This window comes from Camelus bactrianus, chromosome 5, assembly GCF_048773025.1.
Source record: "Camelus bactrianus isolate YW-2024 breed Bactrian camel chromosome 5, ASM4877302v1, whole genome shotgun sequence".
NCBI lineage: Eukaryota > Metazoa > Chordata > Mammalia > Artiodactyla > Camelidae > Camelus > Camelus bactrianus.
In genome coordinates, this window is record NC_133543.1 from 62,052,120 (window position 1) to 62,074,008 (window position 21,889).

The 21,889-nt window shown below is 33.8% G+C and overlaps 1 protein-coding gene across 1 annotated transcript in view; it reads right to left on the bottom strand.

The window, feature by feature from the left end:
- NCKAP1 (NCK associated protein 1) overlaps nucleotides 1-21,650 on the bottom strand; it is an 84,350-nt gene extending 62,700 nt beyond the window's left edge. The window contains exons 1-2 of the mRNA XM_074364005.1: nucleotides 20,903-21,650; nucleotides 6,615-6,725 (exon numbers count right to left, since the gene is read on the bottom strand). Coding sequence (XP_074220106.1) covers nucleotides 6,615-6,725; nucleotides 20,903-21,010 — 219 coding nt within the window. The 5' untranslated portion in view covers nucleotides 21,011-21,650. The remainder of the gene's footprint in view (nucleotides 1-6,614; nucleotides 6,726-20,902) is intronic.
- Between the last annotated feature and the right edge of the window lie 239 nt (nucleotides 21,651-21,889).

The window sequence follows — 21,889 nt, forward strand, 5'->3', positions numbered from 1 at the left end:
AAAAATACATACACAAACTCTGTACACAATATCAGGGGATTCCCAAACTCAGTGTGAAAGCTCAGGTGAAAACCATTACACTCAGGACAATAAAGAGTAGTATGTCCCAGGACGAAAGCTATGCAGCAGGCTTATACAAACCGTCCAGAGGGAGGTTAGAAGGCCGACGGTTATAGGAAAGTGGGCTCCAGAAAAAAAGGAAAGCTTATAAAAAGGTGGTATGATTATTAGACTCAATAAATTTCATAATTCTATAAGGCCCATAACTAATTCGAGAAAGTCATAATATCACTAATCTATGTAACAAGTTTAACTGAACTAATTCTGGAAGAGAGAATCCATTTCACTTTAATGATAATTATATTACACATATAACCATATATAAATATATATAATATAGTATGTTATATTACATTATTTGGAGTTACAATAAAGTCCAAAGTGTGATAATGGAGTGAAGCCATGCAAACCGAACACTAAGATCCTTATTGGTTTTTAATTTTTAGTATCAGCATATATTTCAATCTCAGAACATTTTATGATTACAGAACCAAAGGAAAGCATTAACAATTCTGACAAAATTAAAGTATAAATGACTAAGGGTAAGGGTATAAATATAGAGAACTAAATTACTTAAAGTTTAAAAAGTAAACAATGATCTAAAAATATTAACAAAAAAACTATCAAATTATCAGGAAGAGGGGAAAAGGTAAATGAGGGGCAGGAAACTTAAAAAGCTAAATTCTTCTATTTTGTAGCAAAGAATTAATAGATCTTGTCTAAAATTGGCAAATGAATATATAAAAGAATAAGCATATTCCTTATAGTTCTGGAGGTAACCTCCAGATATACTAAAAGCAGAAGTTCCCCCTGAGAAATACAAGCAGGGTGGGAAAGAGTGTGGTAGGATTACATGTACTTGCTTGTCATCCTAAATTCTTCTAAGAGATATTCACTGAATGTTAATGATACTTTTTAAAAAGAATATTGACACGTCAGTTCTCATTGTATTAAAATTCTTTGAATTCTGGCAAAGTTTAATTGGTCAAAACCAAATATTTCCTTAGGTTTCTATTAAGATTTTATATACACACAGAGATTTCTCCAAAAAACGGTATCATCAAAACTCTGTTACATTATTTTACTTAAGATGATTCCTTTTAAAATCAAAGTATTATTTGCTGCCCTACTATATCCTAGTCAACAGAGATTTAGATGGGTGCATGGTCCAGGAAAACAAGATGTGAGGTAGTACAAAGAAAGAGATTACTTTTGTTTTGTTCTGTTTCCCCTAGAGGAGGCTGGGGAAAGGGAGGAGAGGAATAGTAAGAGGAGAGCTAGGGTGGCATGAAAAGCAGTGTCTGCATTATCACAGCATTTGTCCCAGCAGGACAGATCTGAAAGGGTAAATTCAAAAGATATTACAGACAGTATCAAAACTGACAAGCCCTCAATGACCAGTTTGATGTTGTATAAAAGTTAAAGGGGTTTCTAAGGGTTCTGGTTTAGGTAACCAAGTGAATGGTGATGGCTTAAAGCAGAGAACACAGAACAGAAACAAAGTGGAGGATCATCATGTGTTCAGCATTGGATACAAAGTTTGCTATTTAGCTTGTGAAGCTGTTCAAAGAGTAGCTGTAGCTGTAGCTGTAGACAGTATACTAGACAGGATAGTATCCAGTATATTACTTAGCTGATAGTATATTACTTAGTTGATGCCATGGGAGTAAAATGTTTTCATACAGATTAGATACACTGTGGAGCATGAAAAGAAAGGTCATTAAAAAATACCCACATTTAAACTGCTGCTAAAAGAAAAGCCAGTGAAGTAGACCAAAAGCCAGAGAGGTAATATAAATAACAGCTTCCATTTTACAAAAGCAATTTGTTACACAAATCTGCTAAGCGCTTTAGGAGACATTAAACTGTTCCTTGATACTGGTAATATCACCATTTTAGAGATAAAAACAGAGAGACGTTAAGATGTTAAATGATTTGCCCAGAATTATTCAGCTGATAAGTGGAAAGGCCAAAACTCAAATTCCAGTTTGTTGTCCATCCTCTTAACCAGTATACTACCATCATGATGAAAGCCATGACCAGATAAGGAATGCCTGTGTAGAGACTAACCAGGAATGAATAAGTTTCCTTACCCTTCCCTTCTAACTCCTGACTAAACCACAGTGCATGTATCATGAGCCTCCCCATCCCCATCCCCAAAATCACCAACCCAACCTCAGAACACATTCATGTTTTTAAGTTGGGACTCTTACTCTTTTTCAGGTTACTTTCAGTAATTTCATTAATGAGATGTATTAGTACAGCCCTACTAAAAATAAAAAGTACAGTTATTTTTTTAGCTAATAACATAATGAAGTTTAAAAAAAAGTGTTGGTAAGTTTGGATCCTGACATAATCTAAGATCACACTTGAATAAATGAAAGCTAGCTAAGTTAAAGCCTATCAATTAGGTTAATTCACTCATCAAACATTTATTTAGTGCCTCTTATGAGCCAAGCATTAGGGATAATAAAATGGTGTCTAAAAACAGACTCTAATGCTGTGTCTCTGGAAAAACTTTACTGCCAATTATGACACTTTTAGAGTTACTTTGTCTTGCTTTGAGTAACCTTATAAGCTACTTGAATGAAAAATATAACTTATTACTTAGTATCTTATAATACTGTGCTCCTTGAAAGAGGAAATAAATACTATCAATAACATAAAATATTCCTCTAAGTTTGAAAGCTTATTTTGTGATTATTTCAATAATGGCTGTACTTAAATCTAGAATCTCTATATTATTATTGTGGCACTCTACTCACTAACAATATCTTCATTCTTAGGGAGTTAAGATCTAATTTAACATATATAAGACAGTAATTTACATCATTTCCCTCTTAATTTGGGACTCAAATCCAAAATTTTATACTAAAATGTATAATAAATAGGAAAATCTCATAATGACACTTTGTGTCAGATACTTTTACTATTTTAAAAAACACAAACTAGCTTTTAGATGCAAATACAACATAGGAAGGAGGGGTAATTAAGTTTAAAAAATTTTAGAAAAAAAATTCTTGAAGAAAAATTCTAACATACACCTGAACATTAGCTTTTAGAATTTCTTGGGCAAAACAATTTTTACCTGTTAATAAAATAAGGAGTTTTCTATTATTTTCTTCATCCAGGGAAATAACAGATTTCCCTCTATATGCTCATAAGAAACCTATGGGAAACAAACCATAAATCCATTTGACAGTTACAATTTCAAAATAATGGAAGATATAATGTTGTAGACAAATAATCTCTTAGCTCAGAAATGTCTTCCTTAATCTAAATTAAATAAGAAAATCTATAAACTTTATTAAAATATATAGCCTAGCACATGTTAGACACTAGACAAGTGCCTGCTATAATTATAAAACTGGATGGCTTTTATTCATTTCAGCTTTACTTCATCAACCTGCTTTGAAGCATATAAGGCAGGCATTTAGTTCAACACAAGGACTACCCGCCTCCCCCCAGAAGTCCATTCCTTGATACAGACTTTCCTTAAGTCCAGAATTGCAGGGAAAGTTTATAACTGTCACAAAGGGACCTAAGCAAGACAATAAAAGTGACTCAATAGAGTCCAACACCATCAGTGTTGAAACCATATTAAGAACCAATCTTGCTATAAGCTGGCAGTGCCCTCCTTAGTTGTGTACCAGATATCTATGTGCTCCCTGGATAGCAGCACTGGATTTAAAAGTATAGGAGCTGGAGGAGAAGCAGTTACCAAAGAAGCAATAAAAATCAACAATTTTTTTGGCTACAAAATAAGATTAGCCTTTTTTTTTTTTTTACATAAGGGTCTATTTTAGAACCTTGAAAACAAAAATTTTCCTGCATTTTTTCACTGAAACATCTCTTTTTTGTGACTGCCTTTCCTAAAACTGGGGACAAGTGGTGCTTATATGACATATATCAAAAAAGAAATAGTGCTAACCAGTAATTCTCTCTGATCCCTGATATAAAGTAAGCATAGCACATATTTATACAATGGACCAAAGACCAAGACTAAGAAGGAAAAAAGCCAACTGTGATATCAATACCATTTCTTCAGCGCACTTAGTAGCCAGAAATCTGCAAGCTCCTTCCTATCAGTACCAGACGCTAACTGTCATTCTCTGTCCGTAAACGTCTAACTACTTTTTCTAGAGTTAAAAAAAATATTAAAACTAAACTCCTTATTTCTCATTTCCTAACCCAAGCTGGCTAGGAACTTCTCACAAGGATTTTAACAGGCCCAAATCAAAACTATGGTCATAAAACTTCACAAATACTCAATACACAGTACTTCAGCAGATAAAAACAACAGAATAGCATTACACAGAACTGTAAAAGCCATATGACAAAACTCATACTTTGCAAACAAGAACAACCAGAGTAAATTCTACAAGTAGTCATAACATTCAACAACACTGTACAATTGATTTCATAGGTTAAACACAATTATCACATGATCCAACAATTCCACTCCTAGGTATATATATCTAAGAGGAAAAAAAAATATACGTCCATATAACTTTTACAGAAATACTTACAGCAGCATTATTCATAATAGTCAAAAAACAGAAACAACTCATGCATCCATCAACTGATGTGATACAGCCACACAATGGAGTATTTTTTGGCAATAAAAAGAAATGATATACTGATACATGCTACAACGTGGATAAACCTTGGAAACATTACACTAAGAGAAAAAAAGCTAGTCAAAACAGACATGTTATTTGACTCTATTTATATAAAATCTCCAGAATAGACATGCATACGGAAGTAGACTGGGGTTTGCTGAAGGATGTGGAGGGTAGGGCTTGGGAGGAGTGACTGCTCACGGGTCTGAGGTTTCCTTCTGGGATGATGAAAATGTTCTAAAACTGACTGTGGTATTGGATACAGAGCTCTGTGGATATCCTAAAAACCACTGAATTGTACAATTTAAATGGGTGAACTGTATGCTATGTGAATCATATCTCAATAAAGCTGTTATTTAAAACATCAATTTGTGCTGCAAAAGTTGAAAAGATAAGCAAAACTATTTTTTAAAAAACCAAAAAACATTATTGTAAACAGTTTGCCTAGCAAATCAAGAACAAAGATTCCTGATGTACTCTTTAACAAAAAACGTTACTGTTATGAAATAGTGAATACATATTTAATCAGATCTTGCTAATTTTCTAAGAAAAGACCTCATATCCAGGAACAATGCTTACTCTCACACAGAAATTTACATATGTATACACATAAATTAAACTTAAAAGACTCTCTGCAGAGCGCATGTTCACAGACATTTTATGAGCCATGAGAAGAGAAGCGTACATGAAATTAAATGTAAGACAGATTTTCATTACAAAAATCTCTTTCATTCAGAGTATATAATCTCTCAGATGAGTTAGCTAATTAATGTCAATAACTAAAAAAGAGTTCTCCACACAAATAATAGTGTTCTTAAAATGTGTGTGCTTTGAATCATCCATTTGTAATCAGGAACTAATTGTGTAACCTTAATGTAACAATTATAAAACACAATCTTCTGTGAAACAAAGAAAGCTCTCTATTGAACTATATGCACAAAAAACATAAAACTTTTTTTGATTAATTCTTAAAAAAGCACTTCACCAGACTTAATTCTGACTGGTATTTTCCCTCTACGTTAAAATATTTTTAAGTAAAAGTATCAACAGGCTACATACAAATCTTCAATGAACATATACATAATTTGAGGAAACCAAAAGATGACAAAATATTTTTTAAGCAGAACCTCTTAAAAGTAGGGAAATCATATGTAAGAAGAAACTTCTAGACTAAGTTTATACATTAAGAAAAAGAGATAGCAAGGACTGTAACACGAGACTATCAAAGAAAAAAAGGAAAGAGAGAAGATATGCAGAAAGATTCCAAGTCAACAGAATTTATATGAAAAGGCCACGGTAATGTGAAAAATAACTCTAATTTAATTTTCTAATATTAGTTATTCATAGCAGTTATTATAAAAAAATTTACCAAAAGATATGTGAATATAGTGGGAAGCCTCTAAATGTCATTATATTTCAAAACAGTACTATGAAAAAGTATCCCATTAGAGAAAATATGGGATAATAAAGATCCTAACACCATGACCCTGTTATGTTACTTAATTTTCAAAAATGTTTTCTTTAATTATAAAAAAACTAGAGAAATATATTTTAAAGCTAAATATAGATAATTACTAAAAACAATACAAGCTCTATGAAGACATTTAACTAACTTCAAGACAAAGTTATTAAGTCTATGACTGTAAGAAAAATCTCTCAACTAGTCATGCAAGTATTTGGATATATACATATCTATTACCTCACTATTTGTTGCAACTTGAAAGGGAGTATGTGTATAAAAGAAATTAAGATTCTATGTTTTCTATAATAAAATGGCAATGTAATCGAGTCATCCCCCCACCGAAGTTTCAGAGATAAGGGCTCTAAAATACAAATAATTAGATAAATAAAAGCTACTTCAAGCATTATACTGACCATTACTTTCACTACAGATGACTAAAATCAAGTAATACAGAAGTTTAAACAACTTACATTGTTGTTGCGAGTTTCTACTGCAGGGAATTTTCTGACTATGAATTTCACAGCTGATTCCAGGTTTTTGTCAATAAGGTAGGATGGTTTTGCCTTGGGGTCTCCACAAGCCTATAAAACAACAGCAATAAAAAAAAAAGTGAAATGCATCCTTCTTCTATAACCAAGGAATAATAGCAAATCTGTAATCAGAAATCAGAGAGATATTTGTTTTTGGTGAGCAGGTGATAAAATGAATAGGCAAAGTGCAGGGATTGTCACAGCTGAAATATGCAATGGGAGACAGTACAGAGATGTTCTTCTACTGAAAAAAAATGCATGGAAAGTTTCAAAGCAGTTAGCGCAGAACAGCAGTGAAGGAAAAAGCTCAAACCTAAAAAAAAAAGAAAAAGAAAAAAAAATTCTTGGTTTGAGGTAGGATTGTATTCATCTGAAGCTAATAAAATTTTATAAAATTAAATATTCAGTAGAGTACTGGAAATGTTTCTTTCTATGTGTCATATAATAAAAACTTGTGTTTAAATGTCTTTTCCAAAATGCTTTCCTCATTCACTTTAAACATTTTAATACAAGAGCCCTAGTTCAAAAGAACTGGAAGCTGCTAAAATTGTCTTTATAGTACTAACGTGTGTTGCCTGTTCCTCTAAATATCTGAGTTACAACACTGTTTTCCATCATACCAGCAGCACTTTAAACAATGAAATCTACATCTATTCTACATCTTATAAGCACAGAACAAATGGAAATGTTTACATTTTGACCACATCAGTAGTACAGCATTCTCTGTAGTAAACTGTAAAGCATCATGCAAATGTAAGGTATTATTGTTAGAACTTTTTATCTGAACTATTAGCAATACAGAATATAATCTTCAATACTGTCCACTATTTTATTATGTGACATACAATTAACTGCTTTCTAGTGAGATGTCATTTCTTAGGGAATTACTAAAATTATAACATTCCTACTTAATTTCTTTTTATTACATTTTTAAAGAGGTTTGTGTCCTTTGAAAAGTTATCACTCTACTATATGTGAGGAAATATAGTATTGCAATTTAATGTTTTTTCATCGTTACTATGGCTATGTTGTGGATTGCAGAAAGAGAAGTTATGAAACATGAAACTGATCTGAAAGCGGGCAAGCGGGCAGAGGGAAGGTGAAAAGCTTTGCAAACCTTCCAAACTTGTCCTTGCTGGGGAAGCATTGTAATAAAAAGAGAGAAAATTACTTGTAAACAATGATTGTCAAACTATGACATACGTTTCAGTAGAGAACTTATGCACTGCAGACTATGAATAACAAAACAAGATTAGAAGTATATGGTGCTACAATTTAAAGGTATTCTAAGTAGCGAGTTTTAGTATACAATAGATTTCATATATATTTAAATACTACTGTGTAGGTGTACAACCATGTCAGTTTCTTGGTGCTCTTTCTAAATCAACTTAAAATAATACTAGAAGGAAAAATAAAGACTACATGCAACTACAAAAAACAGGAGCAAAACCATCAGTGAAATTTTACATACCTTAAAAAGTAATGGTAGCCAAGAATAAAAATAAATCGTTATTGGATGACTTTTGCATTTCAGCTCAAACTGAAACTATACTTCAAATATCAACTAACTCCCTTCCAAGCCAAAGTATAAAAATCAGAGCAAACATTCCTATATTTTCCAAATGGAAATAGGAATGCAGTAAGAATTATCTTAAATATCAAATGTAACTAGATAAAACAAAATTAACTGTAAGAAATTTAGAACTTCATAATCCTTAACCAGATTGACACAAGGCTATTACATAAATTCCATTTCAACATTATAAATATTAAAATATATCTTAGAGTAGACTATCATTTGCTTAAAATATTTCTCATAAATTAGTCTTCCAATTAATCCACTTCTCCCAAAATATTATACTATAAATAAGAATAACTAAGAGCCACACAACTAAGAGCTTGTCCAAACAGAAACAGTTACATGTTAGCATATGCAGCATACATAGGATTTCCTCATATCAATGATAAAATGAAAATCAAGTTTCATAAACACTCCTGAGGTAGTGCAGAATCCTAAGGTGATTCAAATTATTTCTTAAGATATGTATTATCTTTCATACTCTATTTAAAAATTTAGCTACCTATTCTAACATTAGTGGCTACCAAATAGCAAAAATATGATAGACTACCATACCCATTTCCAATGATCACAAATTTTATTGCAGAAGAATTTAAGTAACTAAAGATGTCTGTGTATGAACAGCTCTTCCTTATTACACTGAAAACATAAAGAATGGAATTTCATTTCAGTAGAAAAATAAATGGTTATATAGTCTTTCCTTCTAATTGATTTACTTTTTCCCACACTACTCAGTGAGCCATATCTAAACAAACTGCACTGGGAGGCAGTATGCCATAAAGATTAAGAACACAGACTCTGGAATAAGATTGACTGAGTTTCAATCTTCATCACTTACTATCCATGGGACCTTAAATATATTACATAACATCTCCTAGTCTCAGCTTCTTCATGTAAATGGGGAAATTAGTACTTACCTCATAGAGTCATTATGAGGATTAGAAGAGAGACAGATAAACCATGAACAGTATTAAGCAAAGGACTGGCACGTACTACTTTAAAAATGTTAACTGTTGTTAACAGTAACTATAATAATTATAATTGCCTAAGTAAAAGTCTCATATGAATAGTACTAGTCTTCAACATAGTATACAGAGCTAGCAATAAAAACTACAGTTCCTTCTCCCAGTCACTTATTACTTTCATTTATCCCAAGTCTAAACATACCAAATATGATTTATAGAAAAAGATTATTAGCCTAGTGGTTAAGAATATAAGTTCTAAGATAGGCTGTCGATGTTCAACTCCTGCTCCATCACTTTCTAGCTACAACCATAAGCAAGTGATTTTCTGTGCTTCAGTTGCTTCATCTGTTAAACAGGTGATAATACTTACAATCTACCCTAAAAAGTTTTTAAGTCCATTACATCACTGTCTGTGTGTGTGTGTGCACAAGTATAGAATTTTTAAGGGCAGCAGGCATACTATATGTGCTCAAAAAGATGCCAATAAAAAATGCAAGATTCATAGATACTATACAGAGGTACTAGGCATCATTTCATTTTTTCCAAAATCAACCTACTTGATTTATTTACTTAACACCAATAGAGACATTTGCAAATTCTCAGGAAAAAAAAAAAAAGTAAAAGTGCAAGGAAAAAAAAAACTTGACTGAAACCCAGCATCTATATAAATGCATCTTGGCAAAGAGCCATACTTAATAATTCAGTTGAGAAGGATGTCCCACAATACTGAAGGAGTACAGCAAATTTCCAACTAACCAGATGTCTCAGTTTATAAAGATTAATCTTCTTCCCCACTCTAACTCAAAAATTTAATTTTGATGACATTGAGGACAAAGAAATCATAAGTTAACACCTAAAAGAACATAGCCTGCAGATGGTACACCTAAAACCCTATCTCGTCCTACTACAGTAATATTACACAAAATTAATCTGTTACTCTGAAAAGTATTGCCCTTTGAAGTACCACATTTAAGAAAATGATATAATACTACTACACTTAGTTATCAATACATTTTAGGCTAATACATTTCAGAAAAGCTTACCACAAAGATTGAATAAAAAGATATAACAAATTACCAATTCAATCAAATAAAACTCTTGAGTACTTTTAACCTGCCTATCCCCACCTCAGAAAAAGAAAAAAAAAAAAAAAAAACCCACAAGTAGAGGGCAAAATTGTGTCCAAACCCCTGAATCTTACAGCCCTACAAAAAAGGTTTTATACATAATTGGCTAAAAGGGCTATTTCACCAGACAAAAAGGAAACTATCTGAACCACAAAATTTTTTTTAAAAAGCACCCTTCTAAAACTTTGTTTTAGTTTATCTTGAATTCAGCATTATTTCATAATGCAGAGAATACTGTAATTTAAAATTCCAGAAGATCTAAAGCAAATTTAAAAATTTATGTACTTAAATTTCCAGTTTTCAGAATTGGAACTTTATTTCCTATTAGTATTCTAATAATCTTTAAATTCAACAGAGACTAATATGGTAGATAAAATGACATTACTGTTAAAGGAAATACATAAACATATTAATTAACAAGTCTGAGTTAAGTAGATCACAGCCCATATGACCTTAGGCAAGTTGCTTAACCTAAGCCTCACACTCTAATCCATAAATTGAGGATACTATTATTACCTACTTCATAGGGTAGACTGTTCAGATTTTTAAAAGACAAAATGCACCTGTAAGTGTTTATTCCAGGTGCCTGGCACACAAGTATTTACAAATTTTAAATAATTACTTTCTATTTTTTTAAATAAAACTTTTCAAAACACATGGATATTTATAGTGAGCTCCAAATTATCAAAATAAGATTTTCCATTTAATCAATTCATAATCAATTCAACGTTAGTATTGTCAATTCAGTATTTTCAAGTTAGGTTTTTGTTTTTGTTTTTTTGCAAAACACAAGTATAACATTATTATCAAAAACAAAGAAGAAACATGTTTCAGAAAGCCACATAATATTTTATTCAGGCCACAAAATAAATGTCTTTGATTAGAAACCTCAAAATCAGATTTTGAAGTGTGACTTTAAAACAAATCTTTCTGCCAATCTACCACCAAAATCCCTTCCCAAGGCCCTTCCTCAGGCTGTCACAACATATAGATTAAATACCAACTTAATTTCATATGGTTAATGTTATGTATTTTCTCAAGAACTTCCTTACCACAATGTTAAAAAAAATCAAATATCATCAAATCAAATATAGAAATAGTCCTCTCCCTATTCATAAGAGAGAAAGAACACCCAAGAAAAAAGAAAACAATAAAGACACTAGAGCAGGGAGTAAAAAGAATATTTACTGGACACCTGTTGCATGCAAAACACCTATGTTCAGAAATTCTCTAAACCATCACTCAACAGAGAGGAAAGGCACTTCAAAAAAATTAAGTGACTTGCTCAAGGTTTTACAATTACTAACTTTGAGTACCCAAAGATTCCAAAGCACTAAAAATACTTATTTAAAAATGTATGTGCCCAAAAAACGTATAAAAAAATTGTTCCATTCTTTCAATACCTCACCTGCTCAAAACTTTTATTGGAGTAACCACTATTAAAGGAAAAATCTGATTAGTTCAATCAGCTTTTTAAATTTCTAGTCTAACTCAGCAATAAAACACATTCTTTTGCCAAAATACTATAGGACAAAATAGTTTTTTAAATATAATACCTTAATTGAAAAAAACATGAACAAAATTCAGGGATCAGATTGAGAATGTTTATTTGTGAGAGCAGAGAAAAGAAATCAGCCTCATCTGAATCATGTCAGGGAAAAAGAGAAAAATACAGAATGTGACCAATTTATGCTAGGAAGAGGAATCTAATTTTTACTCAATAAACAAGAAATAATAAACTTGTTTTAAAGTAAGTTTTGCAAAACTGAAGGCATCAAGGAATCAAGGGGGATTCTCCTTCAAGTCTTAATAAATTTAAATAAATGCCTATAGGAAAAATGGACATTACCTAAGATCATGAACTATAAAAGTAACTTGCTTATAATTCTTTTTTATTTTCTAAGTTTAAAAATAACAAAAGTAATACAGTCTGAGATTTTCCAATAATTGGAAACTCCATCAATATCAAAACAAGACTCCAATTCTAGTATTATTGGTTAATTTTTTTTCACACGTATCACCTATATTTTGGCCAACCAATCTGCTTTCAACTTCCTTTTGAGCTCTGGTAGGTAAAAAAAAAAAAGAGAGAGAGAGAGAGAAAGAAAGGAAAAAAAGTAACCCACTGCTACAGTTTGGATTAATAAACTTGGTAGGAAAGTTTACTTAAATTACTGGAAATGCTTTTAAATTAATGTAATTTTATAAATTACCTCTTAACTAGAGCCAACAGTAGCAGATTTAAAGATATATAAATTAGGCTTATTGTTTTCTAAGTACAGGTTCTGGGGAAATCATAAATGAATATTTCAACCCATTATGTATTTCAAAATTTATTATTAAAAATTTTAATGATTCATATTAAGTTACTAATTACCATTCGATTCTCAAGAAGATGTCAATGCCATTGTTACTTTCAAAGATTTTTCAGCATCTCAGTTTACAGAACAAAGATGTTTGATTACAGTTTTTTAAAAATATTATACATGGTCACATTTTACTGTTCTAAAGAAGTTGCTCTTTAAAAGACTGCTGAGAAACATACTTCTGAAGTACAAATAGCTATTTTGTATTAGTAGTAGTAGACATCAAACTATGGTATCATGCAGTAAAAAGGACTAATTAAGAAATGTTTCCTAAAGGCAGTCCTGAGCTGGATTAAATAGGAAAAAATGAACACATAGTAAGTAAGTGTCCACTATGTTTCAAGCCCCTGAAATAAATTAGTAACTGTGAACACTTATTCACTTCTTACTCTTGCGCCAGGCACTATACTAGCACTTCATGTGAATTAACTCATTTAATTCTTAACCTTTTAAGGCTAATTAAAGAGTATTCCACAAATGTGGAAGAACTGAAATATCTAAGATTCCAAGAGTCAGAATCAATAAGACTAACATGGCTTTGAATACCAAAAAACATATAACTTGGAGCATAAGAGAAGCTGAAACCAAGTACCCCTGTAGATGGTTTTGCTAGTATAGAGCCTATTCGCAGCCTAGCATTCCAGAAATTTAGTTACCACCAGAAAACAAACTTAAATCACTACAGTGAACAATTATCAGAGAAAGAAATCAGAAGTATTAAGAACTTATGCCTTACTTATTTCAGTGTTCTTAACATTAGAACCATTTCGGGGGCTTTTTCTTATTCAGTAGATTTGAGTCAAAATCTAGATGTACGTATTTTTAAAAACCTTCTAAAATGATTATATTATGTATCCCTGACAAAAAAACACTGGTCTCCTCGACTTATAAATGAAGAACTAACTCAGAAAGACTAAACAACTTGTCCAAAAAAAAAAAAAAAAAAAAAAATTAGTATCAGAGCTTTATTTAGAATTTAGCCCTCTCAACCCACAGAATATGCTACAAGTATGGAAAGTAATAGAGAAGTTTAGAGGCTGTAAGCCAGCCTCTAAGACGTTAGATATTACAAGGATAGTATATAACCTTATATATTTTGTATCTTTATATACTTATAAATATTTATGAACAAAAGTCTGGAATCTTGAGTAATGACTGGCTACTCGTCACCGCATGGCTGAAGTTTCTATTCATATTTCAAAATCAAGCACAAAAGTCATTATCTCTTCTTCCCATTTCTTCCAGATGGGAACCTGTAACTCCCTTCTCAAGACACCCACATCCACACTTAAACACTGGATTTTAATTAATTATCTATACATCTCTCTCATCCACCTCAATATGAATTTCTTGGCATTGGAGATTGTATCTTAATTTATCTGTTTCCTCAGTGTCCAGGAAGACATTCAATAAATGAAGAGTGAATGAATGAATGAAAAGGAAATCCTCAATATTTGGTACTCCCTGAAAGAATAGTTCATATGACTAATAAAATAGCTGTAAAGATACAGTTTAATTACTGTCAAGTATCTGAAATAATCAAATATGCAATAAGAAAAGTATTTTCCAGTACAGGCTCTTTTACTTAATATAAGAGATTCCTTCGTAACTGGCACCTGTTCAACTCTACTTACAATCTAACAATTGAAGAGCTTATTAAGTTTAACTTCAAGTAAAACATTTCAGTACATTATTTGAAGAAATGATTAACCAGATTTTCTCATCGTTGTCAGATTAAGTAACCCAAAATCTAATAATTACAGTACTGAAAATTCCTAATAGGATCAAAATCAAGAAGATTTTGCTACATTTACTAATAAAGGTAATATTAAAAAGTCACCAAAAAACACACCTTGGAAACAGAAAAAATACTACTAATTTTGTAAAGTCCAAGACAGAAAGAAACTTACTGGTTATACTTTCTTAATTTCATTTCTTATATATCATGCAGAAGTCTTCAAAGCAAAAAAATACCATTTGACTTTAGAAATCAAAATGTAAAATGAAAAAAATATATTTGAAATGTTGAAGTTAAACAAAATATCTTCAGTGAGGAAATGATTGTATGTGTCCTTAAAATTAAGGAAGATAAATGCTATTTTACTGTGTTTCTCCAAGTTTACATCTTCCTTTCTGTTTTACATATACTCTTCCCCTAGTTTAAGCAAAATTTTCTGTTAGTTTTCATAGTATTACTTGTATGTCTAGTCTTTTCAGTTTGTGTATTTTAGTATGTCATAGACTAAGTTTTATAAAGAATCACAAAGGAAAAATGAATATAATGTGAAAAGTAAATACAAAATATATTTTCTCAAAAATGTTAATAAATTTAAAGTTTCCTAATTCTAAACTATTTCACATTTTAATACATTACAAATCTAAACATGTCTTTATTAATAATCACCAGTATACTAATCATTATGATCACAATGATTTTTTCATACAAATCCATACAAAGTTCATACAAAAGTAGTCTACATTAAAAAGGAAAATTATTTCTGTAATATAATTGCATATTTAAGGTTACTGTGGGTTCAAAATCTAATTATATCTACCACTAAAATTTCACTAATGACTATAAATCTAATGGCAAAAATAATAAAGAACCCAGAGTTAGGGATAAAGAAAGAAATGTGCCAATCCAAATTCCTCTTTTAGAGTAAGAATTGTGCAAATTAACTTCAAATTCAATTGCTTTATCTATAGAATAGGGATCTATGTCACAGATCTATGGACAAATAAAAGAAAAAATTTTTAATTTAGCATATTTTGGAGTCTCAATAAATAGCAGCCAGCATTACTTTTATTACGCATTATTTTTATTGAAGAATGAGGAGATAAAACTATTTAGTTTGAATAACATAAAAAATGTACATCTGCATAATGTGATCTGAAATAATTGTTGGAATTTTACTTAACAATAACAGTGGAAGTAAATTATCAAACAAGAAACAAATTAAAATTTTAATCATCCTAACCAGTAAGGACAAGAACTTTCAACAATGACACACTTTCTGAAATGGGCTTCCTCACTTTAAATACACTGGATGTAGCTAGCTAAATATGTCCATCCCAGTAATTTTCTTAAAATGTAAGTATACAAACAGTAAAGAACCCTAATTTCATTTATATGTAAACTGTACCATGCTGCTTCTTCAATTTTATTTTTGTAAAGTATCTAATTTAGTCAGAATATAATAAAATATGCAAGCACACATGTCAGCATTTGTACAGAATTGTGTAAGTATATATGGCTTATTTTTAAAAGTGGCAGATGAGCAGGCAGAGAATTTTTGAAGGCTGAGTTTTTGACAATAAACCTGTACTCCTTTTGTAATCATTTAAAAAATTTAATATTTAAGTTATTTAACAATGCCACAAAATTAACAAGATGTATAATCTACCACTGCCACTTAAAAAAATAAAAATAATTCTTTTTCCTAAGTATTTTTCAGTGATCTTTATCTTTTCAGCCTACCATCCAGCATAACAAGAAACGGAATTATTAAATCCTCATTTTTATAAGCAGCTTCCTTGAAAAGTAAAGTTACAAATAGCTATAGTAGGATTTAGGTAGATATATATTATTTAAATTCAGATTTATGAAGAGATAATGTTTTCTTCTTAACATGTTTAAGGATCTTGATAATGAAATCTCACTAGGAAAAAAAAATCTTATAAATACTAACAATCTTTTTCAGTCTAGAACTTGCCAGAATCCAATCTTTGGAACATGCTTCTGTTCCTGACTAACCTACACAGAAAATAAGGCCCTAAAGAAAGAGAAAACCAACACTGAGAGGGAAGGCTAAAGCTCATTCTCTTTTCTTTATCTTGACTGTATCTTTCAAGTACATTTTTTTCCTCCATTAGATAAGCAGATAACAGCTAAAGACTTCAATTTTACATCGCTATTCTATTAATTTTTTCCTCATGAAATAAATTTATCCAAAATCATGGAGAATGTACTATGGGGAAAAAAAAAGTATTCCTCTAATTTTAAAAAAAAAGGAAGTAAAAGTATGTTGAAATCTGCAAAAATACTCCATTAAAATAAAGTCTGCAATAGTTGGGTGGTCTCTTCTCTTCTGTCCTTTAGAACTGAGGCAATAATTTAACAAGATGAAAAATATGAAAGTATTAACTGAGACCTTTTTGGTACAGAGATACCAATTACCAAGTTCATGTCGGTAATGGTGTAGGAAAAAATAGGAGACAAGAAAACAAGAAAAGAGTAAACAAGAAAAAAATTTTAAGCTCAGCTAAAATGTTTTCTTTTGGGGTTTTGGTATATGAGTTTCCTAAAGAGTAAACTTTCAGAAAAACAAGTGTCCAAAAAAGTCACTGAGATACCTAAACAAATACTATCTTACATTCATAAAAGTTCTAAACTACTTTCACATTATAATCTTTTACCTTAACAAACAATCCTGTGAAGTAAGAGGAGTAGGCATTATCACCCCTATATTATGGAAAACTAGTTTAAGTTCTTTTCAGTTTGAGGTCAGTTACTGTTTAAAATGGGCCTTACTGGAAAGAGAAAAATGCCATATGACATCACTTATATATGAAGAATCTAAAAAATAATAATAATAATGACACAAATGAACTACTTATTATTTATAACTAAGTTGATTGATTTCTTGAATATGTGTAAGCACATTTGACTGACTCTATGATTGGATTACCATATCCTGTTGATTCTTATTTTATAGTTGGCTTTATTCCTTTGATAACTATGTAAGTTTAAAAAGCTAAAGCTCTAATCTGTTCTTAGAAACGATGATTAGTACATACACGTAAACTAAAAAAAAGTACAGTATACTGTATTAATGTATTTACATGCAATATAATGTGTATGTGCAGTCGAACTGTAATAATTCTACCTAACAAAAGGAAAAAAAAATGGGCCTTAACTCCTACTTGTGAAGATAACATATCAGAGCTGGAACAGACTTTAGTGTTCCTTTCAGTTAATTTTCCTCCATTTTACAGATGAGTGAAAATGAAGCTCAGGGAAGTTAAGACATCTACCCAATATTACAGCACTCTCAGTGACAGACTGAAGATTGGAAGGCAGGTCTCCTAACTTCTGGCTCAGTATTCTACTTCCATCACCACATTGCCTGCCAATACTACAGTAGCAGATATAAAAGTAGCCTGAAAATGTTAAAAATTCACTATATAAGTGAGTAACATTATTAGATCTGGAAAAGGGAACATATTTTTAATTTTAAAAATGTCTTTACGGAATTATGAAACAAATAAATTTAAATGTAAAACTACCTACCATCATCTTCACCTCTTTTCCCTAAAATTCTCCTTTATGTGTTCTTAAATCCCTGATTTGAACACAAATTCCTTAAAATGTTCATAATGTACATATTAAGAACTCAAAAATTTCTCAATTGATGAAATTTTCTGTAAAAAAGCAAAACATTTTTCAGGAACCAAGTTATATCCCTATAATAAGCAGTATAGCCATTCTTGATTATAGGAACTTAAGAATTTATTTTACTTAGGCCACTGAAGTATTTTTCATTGTGTACGGTCACTAAAATATTTCCATTGAAGACTTCCAATTGAAACAGAGCAGAGTAATCAGATCTGATAGACAATCTAATGCACACATGCATTAATAAAAATGTGATAACTGACTGGCAAACATGTATTACGTGGTAGAAGGTTTTTCTGAGGACTATAAAAGATTGAGAACGAAAAGATTACTTGGCTTATACCGTCATAAAAATGTAGACAGCGGGAATCTTATAAACCCATGGTAAACAAATCTTACTTTTTTGGCAAGATTTTTGGAAAAATGTTCAATCCTAGACACCCAGAAGAAAAGTCAGCCTTTATAGACAAGTTTATATGGACTGAAAGATTCAAAACCCATCTGATGTATTTGTATGCAAAATCACACAAGGAGAGCAGACCAAAAGCTACTACTACTAAAACTAGAGCAAGATTATACACACATTCATATATATGTTGTATAAAGATATAATATACATAAAGTATTCATCCATCAACAAGTCCTAACCAAAGGCCTTATGGACCAGGTAAGGCCCTAAGTACCAGTAATTCAAAAATGTGTAACACCCTCCCCACCCATAGAGAATTTACAATCAGGCAGGATAGAAAAATACTTCTCAACAAATTATAAACATATTAAGTACTGAAATAAAACATTTCAATAAATCAAAATATTAGACACTTGGATATAATGATCATATTCACCTCATTTTAAATTTTACTAGTTAAATAACACAAGAGCCTGAAGATTCTCAAAACAGGAAGTGAAAAAAATATGCTTTTGAGAAATGGCAGTGAACTGAAATTATAAGAGTTCAAAAGCTTAGAATTTAGTCTAATCTTATTTCGTTATGAAGGTAAAATATGTAATGTCTGATTGTATTCATGCCATAAAAAATGTTTAATGAATGCCTGAAAAACGGTATTTTGCCCAATACCCAAATCACTTTTGATGTTACTCTCACTTCCTCTTCTGGAAACCATCATAACCATTTCCTTTAACCACAATACCACAGGTCTAGTAACTTTTAGCGATGTTGACTTGCTCGTTTTTGCACAAAGGTCATATGGGAACCAACTTCCAAGTTTATTGAGGAGCATAATCTCACAAAAAAATTCATGTCAATGCAACCTATACATAACACTTTCTAAAATTAAATTATTCTCAACTTATATAAATTTATAATCAAGGGCCTCTGGTAATTATATAAGGCTTCTTTGTAATGACCCTGAGCTCCTGTCACATAAAACGTAACAAACTGAACAGGCATGTTGCAGTGACTCTCCAGATTGCATTGGGTTTAGTCAATCAATCCTCATATCCAGGTGACGAACTGCAGCATAGCTATCCTTATACAAAATTTATCATTATTAAGCCAAGACAGTCTTCTCCTTTAGAATACAGGGTCTACATCATACTGTTGAAATAAATCAGTTTTATACTTGAATCCCATGATATGAATTTTTAAAAAATACTCTTTCTTCAGTAGCCCTAATTTACAAGGGCTACAATTCTACTGCTATGACTAAACTAAAAGGAAATATTCATGATGCATTAAAAAGCCAACAAAGATAACTATGAAGATAGAATATCAAGTACACATTGGAAACCCTAAGGATCTAGATTGTATCAAGAAAATTCTCTTTAATTTTCTCTTTATCGAATTATTTAAAACTTAGTAACTCTGTCTTAGATGGAAAAGGATTTTGGCCGTTTTTTCCCCTAAGCTAAATTAATATAATATTTGTTCTAACTTTACATCTATTTTTCTTAACTCAGCCTTTCATTCCTTAATCTGTTGAAGCCATGTAGAGACTTTGAATATTAGCTAGAGCTACTCAAATTATCAAAATACGCAATAAAATCCGCAGTAATAGCAACATATTTACAGTTTTTACTTTGTACAGACATCGAACTTTAAGGAATTATGTTTTGATACTACCAGACACGGCTGGAAAAACTAATGAGTGAAGAGGGAAGAGAGAGAGAAGGTTGTTATTCCTGTTCTAGTGACTCACAACCCAGAAGTATTTCAGAAGAAAATTGGTTCCACCCTCACTTCCCCCTCCTCTCCACCTTCAAAATGAAATAATTCCAAATCGCCAACACGCTCCCAAACGGCTTTTAGTTAGCAATCTAGAATAAAATGGCAAAGCGGAGGGGATGCGGGGTTCACCCCGATTAGCCATTCCCTTCCCACATATTCACACTTACACACCAAAAAATTGAGGGAAAACTGCTACCGTCTCCGCCAGATTCCTACCATTCGACCTCAGTGACGGAACAGCCAAGTTTCCCTACCCGGCTCCTAGAATGTCGCCCACCCACCAGCCCTCCTTTCCCGCAGACCCCGTTCCGGGGGCGGGGGCTCCAAGGAGGGAGCGGCAGCGGCGCCCCTCACCCCGCGGCGGGCCCGGCCGGATCTCGCCGCTGGGAGCTGGGAAATGGCTTCTCTCTGCCACTGGCCGGCCCGCGAGCCACCGGGGGAGGCGCCGGGGTTCCGCGTTAGGCCGCGGCGCATCCCCGCGACCCCAGCCGGGCCTGCCGCGGCGAGGCCGTGATTTCTGCCCCGGGCGACGCCCGGGCCTCCCCTGCCCTCCATCCCTCCTCAGCCCGCCCGCCACCCCCGTCGCGGCCTCACCGGCCCGTGCGCACCTTCTTGATGTTGTAGAGGCGGGTGAGCATGCCGACGCCCCGGTCGTTGAGGATGGTGAGTTTCTCCGCCAGCTTCTGCTGACTGGGTTGCAGCACGGAGCGCGACATGGTGGTGGTGGTGGTGTCGCCGCCGGCCGCCTCGCGCGCAGTCACCAGCCCGCGGCCTCCGCAGCTACCTCTGTCGGGCCTCCTCCCCTCCCTCCCGCGACCTCCGCCTCAGGGGAGCGCGCCCATAGCCGTCGCGCCCCAATCCCGCGCCGGTGACAGAGGGAACCGCGGCGGACGCCTCGGGGTCCTTTTCCCCGCTGCAGCCCGCGCCGCGGCAGCCTTCTGCCTTCCGCCTACCGCCCTTGCGTCCCACCCCCGGCGCTCTCCGCCCCAGCTACCCCCGCGAGCCGCCTTCCCGGGCTCCTCCACTAGGTGTGGCGGCGGCAGCGGCGGCGGCGTCTACGGCGGCTGAGAACGAGGCTGCTTCCCGCAGCCCCGGACGAGCGCTCGGTCACCTGATCGGCCGCGCCGGCGCCCCCACGAGGCTGGACGGGGAACTGCTGCTGGGGCCCTAGCCCGGCCCGCCCCGCCTCGCTGCTGCAGCCGCTCGGGACGCGGCTCCGGCCCGAGACCCGACCAGACCTGGCCCACCCACTGCCCCCCGATACCGGCATAGGAGTCTAAGCTGGGGCCTAATGAGGTCACGTTTCTCTGTTCGCCACACACCCCTCTCCTTCAAGTTCCCAAAAGTTGTCTTTCAGCACCACCTCCCCCAAGAAACCAGCAGAAGCCGGCGGGGAGGAGGGGGCGGGGGCAGGGCGGGTGCTTTTCTGGCGAGTTTCGCCCAAGAGTGGGCCGGTGGCTCCATGCGCTTTTCCCTCCCACTGCCTGACAGACGCTCCCGGCTGAACACAGCAGATGTCGCGCTCTGCGAGGCGGGCCTCCCCTCTCCCATCCTCCCCATCCCGTCCTGACTCCCCCGCCTCAAGGCAGTTTGTG